At 42.9% G+C, this 17,559-nt stretch overlaps 1 protein-coding gene across 1 annotated transcript in view; it reads right to left on the bottom strand.

The window, feature by feature from the left end:
• The window catches only part of gpc4 (glypican 4), a 56,821-nt gene extending 39,661 nt beyond the window's left edge, over positions 1-17,160 (bottom strand). Inside the window, exon 1 of the mRNA XM_041842969.2 lies at positions 16,434-17,160. Coding sequence (XP_041698903.2) covers positions 16,434-16,590 — 157 coding nt within the window. The 5' untranslated portion in view covers positions 16,591-17,160. The remainder of the gene's footprint in view (positions 1-16,433) is intronic.
• Between the last annotated feature and the right edge of the window lie 399 nt (positions 17,161-17,559).

Raw genomic sequence — 17,559 nt, 5'->3', positions numbered from 1 at the left:
TGGGCTTTAGTCATGACCAACTAACTCCGTCCCATTCCAAATGATATGGAGTGGATGTGTCAATAAATCACTGCGACTATGAGATGGGTCTTTCCAACAATGTAACATGGTTTCTGTCCCGTCTCCAGTTTCCTCACAAAGCCTTGTTTTTCTTTCAGGGAGAACTGCCACCCTCAAACTTACCGACCAAATTATTTGTAGTTTTTCAAGCCTTTATTTTAAAAGCATTGGAGCCTTTGAAGGGCCTTTTATTCTAATTGAAGCACCTCGGCCAGCAGGATTTCTGCCGACGGTTTGTTCATGTTTTAAATTTGGTTTTGATGACCTCGTCAGTCAAATTCACAAAGCTATGTGAAAAAGCTAAGACAGAGGCCCACTTACAGCTTGGCTGGAAATTATAAAACATATTTAAAGCAAAAGCAGAGGACCGCGGCTTATTCCCCCCCCCCCAATTCTCAGATAATTAGTTAATTATATATTCAAAAGCATGGAGCGGCGTGAGGGATTAGGTCATTAGGTGACCTATTAGGCTAACTATACTTTGGAAAACTGAGCTAAGTGTTAGTGGGAGCCTCATCGGTGGGAGTCTTGATGCAGGCCTTGGGAGTAATTAGCAGGGATTACAGCTCATCTGGCCTGGACCCAGCACTGGGGTTCCAGCCCAAACACGCAGGCGAGTCCCTAGCTTCAGGCCTTCACTCATCCTGCTCCCCAACCACACAGGCCTCTGGCAAATACAAGACGATGTCGTAATCATCCTCATGATCGTTGCCAGTACATCTTCATAACAATCCAGAAATCTTGACTGATAGTTCCTGTATGGTGCTTCATGTCTTGGTCTCTCCCTAGCGCTCACATTAGGGTTGGGCAATTTGGCCAAAATATCATATCACAATTTGACTGTATGACAGTATTTGACTGTATTCTGTTTCTGAATAATCTGAAGTCCACATACGATTTATGGGTAGTGTTGGACCCTAGGACGGCTACAAATGAAATGTAAGTGGTTTTAAAATAGGCTTTTTCCATTCTAATTGTTTTCTACTGATCAACCAAACTTCGACCCAAAATGATCGGTCATAGCTACCTGACAGTGAAGTAGCCTATAATACAGTGCCCTATTTGTAGAACATTTCATAGGAATCAATCCCCCTGTATACAGTATACCACCTAACCCACACAGTGAGCTCCAAAAGTACAGGGACACATTTTGTTGTTTTGGCTCTGTACTCCAGCACTTTGGATTTGAAATGATACTATGACTATGAGGTTAAAGTGCAGACTGTCAGCCTTAATTTGAGGGTATTGTCATCCATATCGGGTGAACTGTTTAGAAATTACAGCACTTTTTGTACATAGTCCCCACATTTTAGGAGACCAATAGTATTGAGACAAATTCACTTTGTGTATTGAAGTAGTAAAAAGTATTATTTGGTCCCATATTCATAGCACGCAATGACTACATTAAGCTTGTGACTCCACACATTTATTGGATGCATTTGCTTGTTTGTTTTGATTGGGTTTCAGATCATTTTTGCCAAATAGAAATGAATGGTAAATTATGTCGTGTCATTTTGGATTCACTTATTGCAAATACGAATAAAATGTGTTTTAAAACTCATCTACATTCATGTGGATGCTACCACGGTTTCGGATAATCCTGAATGACTCGTGAATAATGATGAGTGAAGAAGTTAAAACGCACAAATACAGCCACCCCCCCGCCCAAAAAAAATGCTAACCTCCCCTGCGCCTGTGGATATAATGGCGCCGGAGGGGATCGTGCTATTTTGTTTGTTTTTTTGCATTGTTCGTAACTTATTTTGTACATAATGTTGCTGCTACAGTCTTATGCGCTATTGTTATTTTACTGCTGCGCTTTAATTATTTTTTACTTTTATTTATTTTAGGTATTCTTTCTTAAAACTGCATTGTTGGTTAAGGGCTTGTAAGTAAGATTTCACTGCAAGGTCTACACCTGTTGTATTCAGCGCATGTGACAAATACAATTTGATATTGTAATGGTGAGAGGTTAGCATGTCTTGGGGGTATATTTGTGCGTCTAACTTTCTCACTCATCATTATTCACGATTCATTCAGGATTATCTGTAATCATGGTAGCATCCACATTAATGTAGAAGTGTTTAGAAACATTATATTCTTATTTACAACAGAGACTGCAAAAATGACACATTTACCATTCATTTCTATTGGGCAAAAAATTATCTGAAACAACCAAAACAAACAGCAAATGCCTCCAACAAATGTGTAGAGTCACATGCTTGATGTAGTCATTGTGTGCTATGAACATAATAATAATATTAATAATAATAATAATAATAATAATAAGCCATTTAGCAGACGCTTTTATCCAAAGCGACTTAGTCATGCGTGCATACATTTTTGTGTATGGGTGGTCCCGGGGATCGAACCCACTACCTTGGCGTTACAAGCGCCGTGCTCTACCAGCTGAGCTACAGAGGACCAAATACTTCACTTTTGACTACTTTAATACACATTAGTGAATTTGCCTCAATACTGTTGGTCTCCTAAAATGTGGGGATAATGTACAAAAAGTGCTGTTATTTCTAAACAGTTCCCCCGATATGGATGAAAATATCGCTGTCCAAATACTTTTGTAGATCACTGTATGACCTCACTGTCTGAGGCACAGCCATGTCCGTCTGGGGGGGGGGGGGCTATAGTCAGTCACCATCCTCAGAGTTTGGGATCAGGGCCTGAAGTCCTTCCCACTCCTCACAGCTGGCTGAGTGACACCACCACTGAGTGATCCCAACACAAAAAGACACACCACGGCTCAGATATCAAGGGAACAACAAAACACAAAAGGAATTTCAGCCGTGAAAGAAGTGGCACTATGGAAAATGGCTAACATAACAACGGCTGTAAAAAGCCTTGGCGGAGCAGCAGCAGATCCGACTGTGACAATACCAAACGACAACTCATATTGAGGCATGACAGCAAAGCCTGGGGGAGAAGTGTGTGTGAAAACGACAGCAGCGGTCTGTTTTGGCATGAAAATCATCTGGAAGCCTTCCACACAAAGAACCCCTGAGGAGTAGATGGTGGAGGGAGGGTAGAGAGGGAGGGAGCAGAGGGAGGGTAGAGAGGGAGGGAGGGAACAGAGGGAGGGAGGGAGGGAACAGAGGGAGGGTAGGAACAGAGGGAGGGTAGAGAGGGAACAGAGGGAGGGAACAGAGGGAGGGTAGAGAACAGAGGGAGGGTAGAGAACAGAGGGAGGGTAGAGAACAGAGGGAGGGAGGGAGGGAGGGTAGAGAGGGAGGGTAGAGAAGGAGGGAGGGAGGGTACAGAAGGAGGGAGGGAGGGAGGGAGGGAGGGTACAGAGGGAGGGAGGGTACAGAGGGAGGGAGGGTACAGAGGGAGGGAGGGTACAGAGGGAGGGAGGGTACAGAGGGAGGGAGGGTACAGAGGGAGGGAGAACAAGTAGCCTAAGTACGGCAGGGTATGGAGGAGAGGAAAGTACAGGAGCAGGAAAAGACTAATAAACCATTACGGAGACAAGGAAGAGACTGAGGGAGATTCACTAAGGCAGCAGGACGGAGAATGAAACAAAACTCCTCTGGATTTGTTAGAACAGCTCCTATGAGCTGAGTGTTACGGGAGAGAGTCAGGGAAACATGAAGTGATATGTCAGCCGGAGCGAGGTGGGAAAGAGCGAGACTGCCGACTTAACAGCATGCAAACAGGACGTGTTAACAAGGATTTTGAGGTGGCGCTCCCCGTCAAGCAAAAGTGTGGAAAGCCACAAACCCAGATCTCACAGCTCTCCTCAGAAAGAGGCGTGGGCCCATAACCATAGAAATACAATTCAGATTATATGGCCGTATACAAACTCTCTCAGTATCACTAGAACAAAACTACAGAGCAACGAGCCAAACTTGCAGAGACACATGAGTCTTCGATTAAGGTCATGGTCTGTATGCCTCAGTAAGTCACTCTGGGCCTCTCTCCCTCTCTTTGTTGTGGTGGTTCCCAGCTCCAGGGACCCCGTGTGTGGGTCTTGGTGGTCCCGTGTGTGGGTCTTGGTGGTCCTGTGTGGAATGTTGCGGGGAGGGAGGTAGACTGGCCTAAAAGGGGGTGCCCCATTGTTAGAACACACTGCATCCACCCCCCCACTGATCTGATCTGTCGCTCACTGGGCAGCGGGGAGGGTGAGGGGTGGGCTGGCCGGCGTGAGGGAGGTTGCGAGATGGCAGCACAACAAATGCTGCCAACTTTAATGGGAATACACATGCCATTCATCCCAACATGTTACATTAAAGGATCAACATGTTGGAAAAATAACATACTTGAGATAACAAGTTGAACACCAGCCAATGTGGCCAAGCACAGGTCAGACCTAAAATCCTTTAGCTACTGGACAAGACCCGCAAACCTAACTACTCTGCTTTTTGGTTAAGGTCTGTCAGGTGAAGTGCTAAGGCAGCCCATGGCTGAATTCCAAATTGCACCCTATTTCCTACATAGTGCACTACGGAGCCTGATGAAGTAGTGCACTATATAGGGAACAGGGTGCCATTTGGGACAAATCCCATTTGTTTTTGGTGGGAATGATTGGTTATTTGCCTGTGAATGTGGATAAGGCTGCGAGTGGGTGGAAGCAGTACAATGGCGGGCACCAGGCGGAACACAGGTCACAGCGCTGCCGTCACACCTGGCCACCACAGGTCACAGCGCTGCCGTCACACCTGGCCACCACAGGTCACAGCGCTGCCGTCACACCTGGCCACCACAGGTCACAGCACTGCCGTCACACCTGGCCACCACAGGTCACAGAGATGCCATCCCACCCGGCCGCCACAGGTCACAGCGCCGCCATCCCGCCAACCACAGCACCGCCATCCCGCCCACCCACCACAGGTCACAGCACCGCCATAGGACAAGTATCTGATAAGGCTGCTGTCGGCGCCCCCAAACCACCCCCCCGGTGGACGCTTGCGCTCACGCTAATCAGGAAGGAGGCCATCGATATAGAACAGCTTTTGTAATTTCCCTAACGAACCAACCAACATGATTCAGATATTCATTACATGTTGTTTACTCCTTAGAACAGAGATCACTGGAACTCAACAACAATTATATCATCAAGGCTGTTTTGTTGACTCTTGTTGCTATCATAACGTATTTGGCATGTAATGACAAGGACCATTTGACAAGCAGGTGGTTGGTCTGATGTCAGTTATAGAGAGGGAGCAGCACACCCTGTTGGCACAGTCCAGAACTAACTATGGGATAAAGGTAGTAAAAACATGTGGATGGGGAAATAATAGAAATCAATACAAGGAAGATCAGGAGAACATGTTATCTAACAGTGATTTGGTTAGGTGCACTGTGTCCACAATAATGAAAGCAGTTCACTTGTTTTTGTGTTTCTGTTTAGCCTAACACTGGGGTTCGCTGAGTCTCAAGGTTTCACAGAGTTCACTGGCCTTGAGAAGGGAACATGACAATAGTTTGGTTTGTTTATTAGTTAATTATTAAAGATGTTAAAACAGTCTGGGAGCAGAAGAGCACAGATATACAAGCTTCCCAGACTATGTCCCAGTTCCCCTAGCTTGCTCTTATCTGCTGAATGTTATGGCAATAACACAAGCTGCTATTTATCAAACCATAAAGACGCAGAGCCCACAGACACCAGCAAAGATATTCAGCAGGGGAAGTAGACCTCACACTCCTCCACCGCTAAACGTCTTCAGCTCACTCACAGGCTAACGTGCGGTCACAGTGGCTGAGTTTCAGTCAATGCTCCGGACTGATTATGAGCGGGATGTTACTGCAGCAGAAAGTAGGGAGGGAAAGATGACCCAACCCTTCTCCTCTTGGTCTTTGATCCTTGCCATTATCCCATACCTGAGGCATGACATCACCGCCAGTGTAAACCAAAACAGATTTTTTGCTTGAGTAGAAAGAGAGAAGTACAGTGTGGTGCCTGGCCCTGGATGGAATGAAGATATGTTGACATGGTAGATACCCATCTGGTCAGTGTTAACCACTCTTTTCTGCCTCTTTTGAAAAGCATGTCCCCCCTGCCACCGTGCAGCAAAGCACTTGACACACACTTTCCCCCAACATCTATGCCAGTGATCGAGAGCAAATGCCAGTGATTTCATCACCCACCCCACACCTCATCCCGCTGTAGCAGACAGGCAGGGTACTCCCTATAGAAGTCCTAGGGCCTGAATGTGGTTGCCATAAACGGTGTCCCTGATTGTCTATAGGGTGGATGTTTTACCCTCAGTAAAGGTTCTATGCATTTCTTCGTGGAATAGAATGGCATGCGCTCATAACGCATGTTCTGCTTTATAATAACAGATACACAAACTTCAAAAATTGCCAATAGGTCACAGCTCCCATGTGAAGGTTGTAAAAGACCATGGTATTTAGAAACTATTTAACAATGGACTGCTGTTCCTCCAGAGCTATCAATGCTTGAGCATTGATGGGTTTTCCATTACAGTTTTATTACATTAAAACCTCTATTGAATATTAGTCTGTCGATTCCAACTAAGCGTTTGGCTTTAATTTGCATGGTTGAACAGTTTTTTCTGTGCCAAGGGCTAGATGTATAATAAGCAGTGTATTACACCAATCACTGATTCATGGCCAGACCATTCAAGACAACAGCTAAATAAACACTGCCATTTACATTTACATTTTAGTCATTTAGCAGACGCTCTTATCCAGAGCGACTTACAGTTCAGTGAGTGCATACATTTTTCATACTGGCCCCCCGTGGGAAACGAACCCACAAGCCTGGCATTGCAAGCGCCATGCTCTACCAACTGAGCTACAGGAGGGCGGATACATACATACAATTTAATAATTAAATACTCATAGATAAAAAGTTGAATATTTTGGGACGCACATCATAAAGGGAGGGGAGGGGTGGAGGAGTAGAAAGATGTGATGGGAGCGGAGGATTACAACGATGGCTGCTGTGTGTTTCTCTCTCAGGATGATATTCTCTGTACTGAAGCCTGATACTACCCCATTAAAAACAAAATAATCACAAGTTTCTTTCTGTCATAATATCATGATAAATCATCATGGTGATATAACAATAAAATACATGTTTTAAAGAAAGGCAACGAATGAAACTGAACTTTTTCCAGTGCACAACCATAAACCAACAACCAGGAAAAATAAAGAAATAACATTTCAATTTTAAGTTCAGTCCTCCAATGATCAAGCAAGTCTATTTCAGTGAGGCAGAGCCTTCCAGTGACTTTTGCCTGGAATTTAGCATTGGAGGATTTGGAGTGTACTTAAATAATAATACCCTTGCTGATTAATCGCTGGGAGAGAAGGGGTAGTGGAACTGGTAGCAATGAGACTTTCATGCATACAGTGCATTCGGAAAGTATTCAGACCCATTCCCTACGGACAAGGTCCCACAGTTGACAGTGCATGTCAGAGCAAAAACCAAGCCATGAGGTCAAAGTAACTGTCCGTAGAGCTCCGAGACAGGATTGTGTCGAGGCACATATCTGGGGAAGGGTACCAAAACATTTCTGCCGCATTGAACGTTCCCAAGAACGCAGTGGCTTCCAGCATTCTTAAATGGAAGAAGTTTGGAACCACCAAGACTCTTCCTAGAGCTGGCTGCCTGGCCAAACTGAGCAATCGTGGGTGAAGGGCCTTGGTCAGGGAGGAGACCAAGAATCAGATGGTCACTCTGACAGAGCTCCAGCATTCCTCTGTGGAGATGGGAGAACCTTTCAGGACAACCAACTCCGCAGCACTCCACCAATCAGGCCTTTATGGTAGAGTGGCCAGACGGCTGCCACTCCTCAGTAAAAGGCACATGACAGCCCGCTTGGAGTTTGCCAAAAGGCACCTAAAGACTCTCAGACAATGAGAAACAAGATGCTCTGGTCTGATGAAACCAAGATTGAACTCTTTGGCCTGAATGCCAAGCGTCACGTCTGGAGGAAACCTGGCACCATCCCTACGGTAAAACATTGTGGTGGCAGCATCATGCTGTGGGGATGTTTTTCAGCGGCAGGGACTGGGAGACGAGTCAGGATCGAGGGAAAGATGAACGGAGCAAAGTACAGAGATATCCTTGATGAAAACCTGCTCCAGAGCGCTCAGGACCTCAGACTGGGGCAAAGGTTCACCTTCCAACAGGACAACGACCCTAAGCACACAGCCAAGACAACGTAAGAGTGGCTTCGGGACAAGTCTCTGAATGTCCTTGAATGGCCCAGCCAGAGCCCGGACTTGAACCCGATCTAACATCTCTGGAGAGACCTGAAAATAGCTGTGCAGCGACGCTCCCCATCCAACCTGACAGAGCTTGAGAGGATCTGTAGAGAAGAATGGGAGAAACTCCCCAAATACAGGTGTGCCAAGCTTGTAGCGTCATACCCAAGAAGACTCAAGGCTGTAATCGCTGCCAAAGTTGCTTCAACAAAGTACTGAGTAAAGGGTCTGTATACTTATGTAAATGTAATAACCGGTGCCCCCGCACATAGACTCTGTAACGATACCCTCTGTATATAGTCTCGCTACTGTTATTTTACTGCTTTTATTTTTTACTTATCTATTGTTTACTTAACACATATTTTTCTTAAAACTGCATTGTTGGTTAAGCACTTGTAAGTAAGCATTTCACTGTAAGGTCTACACCTGTTGTATTCGGCGCATGTGACAAATAGCTTATTTGAAAAAAAATCTAAAAACCTGTTTCTGCTTTGTCATTATGGGGTATTGTGTGTAGATTGATGAGGGGGAAAAACAATTTAATCAATTTTAGAATAAGGCTGTAACGTAACAAAATATGGAAAAAGTCAAGGGGTCTGAATACTTTCCGAAGGCACTGTATTGTCTGCTGTGTGTGTACAGGTTTTACTATAGTGCCAGAAGTCATCACAAGAACAGTAAACCAACTGAAATTCATTTGTCGGTCCTCACTTGTATAAAGGCTATTTTAGGCTTAGGGGTTAGGTTTAGAATTAGGATTTAGTGGTTAAGGTTAGGGTAAGGGAAAATAGGTTTTTGAATGGGAATCAATTGTTGGTCCCCAAAAAGTCCTCACAAGTATAGTAAGACATAGCTGTGTGTGTGATGTCCAATGTGATGCCTGGACCAATTCAGAAGTTTTAAAGTGGGCTAAAGACAATAGATGTTTTGACTCACTGCCAGATGAATTGGGGCAGAACTCAGAGCCCAGAATGGAGGGGCGCTCAATTAGATTTCACCTCTGGGCCGTTTTCTTCCTAGCAACACAAAACATTGTTTTCCTAGAATCCAGGCAGGGGCATTTGTGTTCCCCTCAGATTTTTGAGAGCCCCAACCCTATTTGACAACAGTAGACCTTGTCGCTCTCCCTGGATCAATTATCTCAGTCTATCGGTGACAAAGAGGCGCTCGTTGAAGTTGGCCCAGGCTTCTATATTGGAGACGTGTGCACAACACACAAACCTGCCTTTTATAATCTCCCTCATTTGAAACTATCACAACAAAACAGAGAGATCCATCACAATGAATGCAGGCATGTTGGGGTACCCTCAATTATGTTTTGCATGACAATGATAGATAACCAAAGATAAAGAACCTGGAAAGCAGTCTATGGTACACCCTGATAGAGGCATAGTGCTCAGATTGTAATGAGCCAATCTAGACCTCAGCCAAGGGAATCTGAACCTTCTCGGTAATTATCTGTGAACAGATGCATGGCAATGGTTAAATAAATTATACAGAAAAAATATATAAACACAAGAACTTAAAATATTTTACTGAGTCACAGTTCATAAGGAAATCAGTCAATTGAAATAAATTAAATAGGCCCTAATCGATGGATTTCACATGACTGGGAATACAGATATGCATCTGTTGGTCACAGATACCTTTTAAAAAAGGTAGGGGCATGGATCATAAAACCAGTCAGTATCTGGTGAGACCACCATTTGTGACTGTCCGATTCGATCGTATTTGGCAAAATATAAAATTGTGTTTTTTTTTTACATTGGATAAAAGTTAGAAAGAAATGGTATATCATACACTACAGCTGAGGGACAACAGGAAAGTAATTCTGCTTTGAAAATTAATAAAAACTTGTAACCTCACTTTTGAGAAAATGGCCCTTGAATGTTTTGTTACACCTACTGGAGAGCTCTTTTTTGTCTACACCCATTCAGTATCATTCACACCTTCTAAAGCCTTAACCCCCACCCATCTCTTTAAGGATTCACACGTGAGGCCATGTACTAAACCAACAAAGATTTCACGACTAAAGGCTGGTTTATACTACGGGTGTGTTTGTAAATGTAATCTGGAGTGCCAGAGTGTGCTCTGGGCGTTCGTAAACTCAGAGCGTTGTCAGATTGTCCGTTCGTAAATTCAGAGCGCACACTGGACGCTCTGGCCGAGGGGTAGGGTTGATCTGAGCGTTCTAACCTAACAGCAGTCAAGCACCCAAGCTAACTGACTAACGTTGGCTAGCTTGCTAGCTACTTCCAGACACAAATGAGAGAACCGCTCACTCTGGCCATTTTACTCGCCATAGAAGAGCTGGTTAGGCTGTTTTTATGTTATCCAGTGTTGGTGACTGCAACTGTGCTGCTGGCAACAATTTAATTATAATGTTTTGCCAACGTTTACTGACACCGGCCATATTCAACGGGTGTTGAGCATTCGTAAATTAATCAGTTATTCTGCGCTCTTGCACACTCAGATGAGAGTGCTCTGAAATCGGAGTAGATAGCCAGAGCGAATTTACCAGCTACGGCTATCGAACAGTTGTCGCAGTGACATGAGCATTCTATTGAAATGGTTACTTGCATAGTGGAGTCTTTTGTTTAGACATGTAGCTAGCTAAACAATGAACCATAATCCCAACTCATAACATTACTAACCTGCATGAATCTGCAGGTAGCTAACCAATCAGGTTCAATGTTAGCTAGCTAACATTAGGCTATAACTAGCAATGCAAATGGCTGAGATATAAATAATATAACTATACAGATCATACACGCTAACGTTAGCTAGCTAACAGTACACTAACTTGAAATGAAAACGACTTTGACTAAATTAGAAACGTGTAATATCTGAAAATGTAGCTAGCTAGACTATCTTACCAGTATTAATGTGTGGACGCTTCTCGCTCTCTGTCACGGATGCCATGGTTGCCCTTAGTTTGAAGATGTAATCCAGAGACAGGTGTTTTTATACAACAGCCTTCTGTGTGTTCTCTTTTCGACTCAGTCTGTATATTTGCAATCAAACGCCAGAGTTTTCTCCATCTCCTTAGCTATCATAGTCCAATTCCACTGATTTCAAAACTTGGTTATCCAGAAAGTGGAGTAACATTTATGAAGTTCTATTACGTGATATCTTTCAAGACAGAAGCGTGCTACATTGCAGGCCAACCTCAACTCATCTCTAGGCATGTCCAGCCCACTCATTATCTCAGCCAATCATGGCTAGCGGGAAGAATGCTGTCTTTTTCTGTGGCTAAACCAACTAGGCTCGTAATTTAACAATTTAATTCGTATTTACAGATGGCATACAAGTTTGTTATTAAGGCACATGAAAGTTCATGTTCCAGAACGCATCTGCCCAAAAACGCATTTTGATAAATAAGAAGTTTACATTGAAATGGCTCCAGTGGCGGCTCCTGAAAAAATTCTCAGGGGGGGCAATTTTTCTGATGATTTAGGTGACCTACACACATTTTAAAAAAGATATGTCCAGCAACAACATGAAGACAGGGGCAGCATATAAGTCAATACCAGAAGCATTTATTGACTGATCTCAAAAGTGTTGGCTTACCAGGGTTGGTGGAGCCCTCAGTTTCATCTTTGCCTCGCAAAGCTAACTCAAACACTCCGCAAAACTTCACACACTGGATTAGCCGGCTGAGGATGTGGCGGTTCTTGCTAATGTCGTAGTAAATATATTTGTTATAGTGAATATGGAATATGATATGTTGAGTAAAATGTTGTGCTAAGATCTATTTAGGTCAGGAGCTGGTTATAAGTTCTGTTCCTATCCAATAACAATGGACAAAAGGGTCCTATCTTGTCAGCCTTGTCAGCAGGTGGCCAAGGACAACACCCACGCCATAGGCCTCTCAGTTCTTCCAACTCACGAGTTCTTGCTCTGAGGACACACACACACACACACACACACACACACACACATCATCACTGTTAAACACACACACACACACACACACACACACATCATCACTGTTAAACACACACACAAAAATCCCCTCTCTTAGGCTGAACATTTGAAGACAGAGAACCCGACTCAGAGCCAATGCAACAGTAGCCTGGATGGGACCTCGCCCAACTCATCAGGACCAATCAGAAGATCAGAACTACTAGATTCAACCTACTTCATTTATTGCATAAAATGTCTGCACACAATGTTTCGGGGCTCTCTTCAGATAATAATAATAATAATAATAATAATAATAATAATATGCCATTTAGCAGACGCTTTTATCCAAAGCGACTTACAGTCATGCGTGCATAAATTTTTGTGTATGGGTGGTCCCGGGGATCGAACCCACTACCTTGGCGTTACAAGCGCCGTGCTCTACCAGCTGAGCTACAGAAAGTGGATACTCATGGATGCGCATCGCAATTGTAAAATGTCAACACAATTGGAGACACCACGTCATTTTTGGAGACATGTTATTGACAGTAAACTATTGTAGATGCGACTGCTAACTAAATAAAACATTTTAGCTGGCTAGCTAATCATCTTAGCTAAATGTGGGGCAAACAATTCAGTTATTTACCGTTAATTTGAGGGATTGGGGTGAAAGAAATCGAGTTACATAGTGATACTTTACGATATACTGTATTGACAATATCGCAATATTTTAGCGCTAGTTGGCTGTACCTGCACCAAAACACCATTATTGTTCCTTCATAGCTTGTTCTCAATCTTTTCACATTGGGAGCCAATTTGTTTTCAGCACTTTTATTTCCATGACTGATCAAAACTCGTTCTCATGGCTTTCTGATCCCTCTGCAACAGACATATGGTGCGCAATAAAATCACAGTATCGAATCGCAATACGTATAGAATCATGAGACTCGCAATGCATATATCTTATCGTGAGGTTCCTGGCAATTCCCAGCCCAAGTTCATTTGCCACAACAAATCTCTTCGCTAGCAAACGCGAGGTCTTCTCCAAAACGGCAATGTGTCTCCAGCAATGTTTACTTTTTTGACGTTCTATGGCATCTCCACTTTCCAAGCATATATGACCACATGTAATATTTTGGTAAGTGATGCAAATAGTGAACTATGTAGGGCCAGGATGTAAAATATATGTAGCTGCAGCAATTTCTCTTATCTGATATGGTAAGTAATGGGGCTTAATGTATAGCTCCCTAAGAGTTTGACGAACGGGTCCGTGCACGCGATTCCAGATATCTTTACCTCTGAATAAACTGCCTTTATTATACCATATCCACCCTGTCCAAAGTCTCTACTTGGTCTCAGTTCTCCAGTAAACTTGTGATTATCAACACTAACCTCATCGTTGTGGCGGCGGACAGCTAGCCTGTATCCCTCATCCAGTTGAGTGGCAATGTCTTTTTCGTTCGTACCAATTTTTGGAAAATCCTCGGGTGTAGGACTTTCCGCCTTTAGTAGAAACCTGTTGAATTATTAAATTTGGTCTGGGAGGTCCTAATTGTTTCGTTGCCAATTTATCTTCATTTGTTCGCCGACAAAAAGGAACTTCTTTCAAAGACACAATCGAGTTGTTACGTTCATGGTTACGTTACGTATGACGAAAGCGCGTAAGTGCAAGCCCTCAGACACCCATAGAGATTGTATTGAAAGCTCTGAAATTTGAAAAAAAATAGATTTTACATGGGAGTCTATGACAGACTTCTGGGCGATTTTCAACCTGACTGAAATCGCCCCAAAAGGGGGGGTGGCCATTTGAAGCAATTGGACATTTAGTGGCAGTGTGGCAGATCAGACGTCTAGATTACAACACTGATAACTACTGTTGCCGTGATATAATTGATTAGAAAAAAAATCCCTTCCTTTTCCCGTTTGGCAGTGCGTCGCCCATATCGCCCTATTGAACAGGCCGCCCCTGAATGGCTCTCCTGTGAAGTAGTAACGACATACACCTAGTTTCCTGAAACCAGTCACATTTGCCTCATGCAGCGTGACATCTCCTTCGCATAGAGTTGATCAGGCTGTTGATTGTGGCCTGTGGAATGTTGTCCCACTCCTCTTCAATGGCTGCGAAAAAAGCATTAAAATGTATGCACTCACTACTGTAAGTAGCTCTGGATAAGAGCGTCTGCTAAATGACTCACTACTGTATGTTGCTCAAATGTAAATGTAACGTCTGTGCGAAGTTGCTGGACAAAACTGCACATTTTAGAGTGGCCTTTTATTGTCCCCAGCACAAGGTGCACCCGTGTAATGATCATGCGGTTTAGTCAGCTTCTTGATATGCCACACCTGTCAGGTGGATGGATTATTTTGGCAAATGAGAAATGCTCACTAGCAGGAATGCAAAAAATGCATGTAGAGCTTTTTGTGCATATGGAACATTTCTGGGATCTTTTATTTCAGCTCATGAAACCAACACTTTACATGTTGAGTTTATATTTTTGTTCAGTGTAGTAGAAAACGAAAGTTAAGCATGGGAGGCATAGAAATAGTACACATAGAACCGATCTACTGCTTCTTAGAATTTCAATCAGAATGACATATCTATAACTGACATATCTATAACTCACATTTCTATGTGAATTTGGTGAAGTTACATATTGCAGCTTTAACAAATCAAGGTGCTAACAGGAAAACGCTTTAATTCATCTAATTCCGTCGGGCGGTAACTTAGTGGTTAAGAGCGTTGTGCCAGTAACCGAAAGGTCGCTGGTTCTAATCCCCGAGCCGACTAGGTGAAAAATCTGTCGATGTGCCCTTTAGCAAGGCACTTAACCCTAATTGCTCCTGTAAGTCGCTCTGGATAAGAGCGTCTGCTAAATGACTAAAATGTAATGTAAATCTAAGGCCTGGGGTGAAGGAAAAAGACAGACATAGTAAAAATAGGTTATAGGCTAGTTAGTTCCAGTTACAAAACGGGGCTTTCTATAAGGGACATGAATAGAGGGAATCCTACTATTAGGTGATGCAAAGAACCAACATGCTGATGACCATAGAAATCCTATCTAATTCCTAATTCTATGCTGATGACCATGTCTATTAAAAGTTAAGATCTAGATACTATGACATCTATTACCTACTTCTATAGAAAAGGAGAAGAGACCAAACCTACATTCAACATATTACATTAATCTAATATGTACTTAAAGTTCCAACACATTGTCAAAACATGAAATTGACCAAAAACTGAAACGGGAAAGGACAAGAGAGGGTGGTATTTAAAGTATGCGGGGCACAGGGAGGAATATCTTTGCGCCCCCAACGCTGTTCCCCTGTACGGCCATTTAGAATCTACTCCAAAATGTTAATTACTTCCAATTGGAAGTCAAACTATACTGATTATTAACTAAAAGTCTAGCCCATTGAGGGTTCACTTCATAGAGTCACTCTCATAAATAATACGACTTTATAGACTATTTAAAAATATTAAGGTTATGGTTTTTGTTTCTCCCCCAAACGTCTAGTCTTACCCCCCAAACGTCTAGTCTTAACTTACATGTCTATCTTACAAACAAATAAAAAAACATCAAATAGACTATTACACCGATATATTGACTATGGCATGCTCTAAATTGACTTCTAATGTCAAATACATGACCCAGTTTTCCTCCAAATCACCGCAGGTTGGCTAATAAGGGCCGCAAAGACACAACTTCGGAAGCCAGGAAATAACCCAAGGTCTGTTGCTTGTACTGGACTGCAGAGTTTGTATATTGTTTTAGTTCCTGTTTTAAAATCAGCAAAAAGTGTTTCCTAAATGAACGAGGCAAGTATTTGCTGTTTATATTTGCTGTGGAATAAAGGCCCAGTAAAAACAACAGCTATGGAAGTTTAGCCTATAGGAGTAAGGGGGATTGTGAGTTTAGTTATTTTTAAGTCAAGTCATAAAAATCTGTCATGAATACTAGGATCACTGATTGATAAAGTGAATCATTCAACTTTGGTAAAAGATTGTAGAAAGATAGATACGTTTGACATAGGCTTAGGCTATCAAGTTATTTTCAGATGCGTGTTACACAAACGTTACATTGTTAAATGATAATGTTACAAGTGAACTTGATTAACATTGTAGTTTTAAATGTGACAATGATATTCATGCAAAGACAAGACAGTTGGCTACACACCTAACATAAATGACAGACGAACAAACTTACAAAACATATGGTTCTGGCCTAATTTAAATAAAAACCGTTGAAATAACAAATGAACAAGATTTAAGGCAAATTTACCGTGTATTCCTTTGTTGGGAACATCATTGGCGTTGAAGCCTTTGGAACTGTACGCAGCCCTAACTTCATTGCAGCTTGTCGACTTGGGCTCAGCCTTCGTCGAAACAAACAGCACGGCAAATGTGTAAACCGTAGAGAAGACTAACATTGTCTTCATTGAGTCGGTTAAATAAAAGTTTAAAATATAGGCGCAACGCAAAAACACTGGAAAGACGCTCAGCTGTAAGCTATTACTAGGACAGCGTTTCAACTCGCACGTTGAATTTCCTCATGGAGACTCTGATTTCTTTCAACTTCGCTGGCAACGAAAGTTATAAAAGTTAGCAAGTTGGTTGACTAACTGGATTATTCATTCATAGCCGTGATTGGGCCTCTTTAAACAACTAAGACAAAATAAAAAATTATCGGAAAGTTCACAAAAAAAAGCGCAAAAAAAGTATCAGTTTCTTGTCTTCAGCATGTATTTCTAGTTCCAGACTCTCCCATAGAAACACAAAGCAGTCAACAAAACATTTGTTTCAAACTTTTCTAAATAAGCAGCCAAACTTATTTTCACAATGTTCGTCTTTAAAGTTGCATCCACCTCGACTTCAGTTCCGACGAGGAAAAGTAGAGTTGACCCAAAGTTTTTGCAGTCTTCAGCACACAGCGGTTGCTTTACAGACAGGACACTGTGCGTGCTACAGCTCAGATGTTAGGCGCATAGCAACGTCCCAGGGAGAATCTCAATTGCACACTCCTCGCGTCCTCTCTCCTAGCACCATTGGAGAAGAAAGCCAGAGGTCCCGCCCCTCTGACCTTCTCCTCCAATGGATTTTGAGGAGGCGAGTAGAGAGGAAAGAGGACGCGAGGAGTAGACAACTGAGATTTTCCCCCAGTGGATAGCCAGAATTGCGAGTTCCTGAGAAAGACTTGGGAACACAAAACGCCCGGGGTGGAGCATGGACCAGACGTTAAGTAAGCCTTTGCCACTGCGTTCTCCAGCAGCCAAAACGCACATTGATCTGGGTTTAGAAAACCAGGAGTTATTGGCAAAATATCTGTTTTGATTGGTCAAAACACCAATTTGTGGGAAACGATCAGACTTGGTCTGCCTGTGTAAACCCAGCCATATAGACCTACTTGT

Source organism: Coregonus clupeaformis, chromosome 2 (assembly GCF_020615455.1).
Source record: "Coregonus clupeaformis isolate EN_2021a chromosome 2, ASM2061545v1, whole genome shotgun sequence".
Taxonomy (NCBI): domain Eukaryota; kingdom Metazoa; phylum Chordata; class Actinopteri; order Salmoniformes; family Salmonidae; genus Coregonus; species Coregonus clupeaformis.
This window is presented reverse-complemented; position numbering and strand designations above follow the sequence as displayed.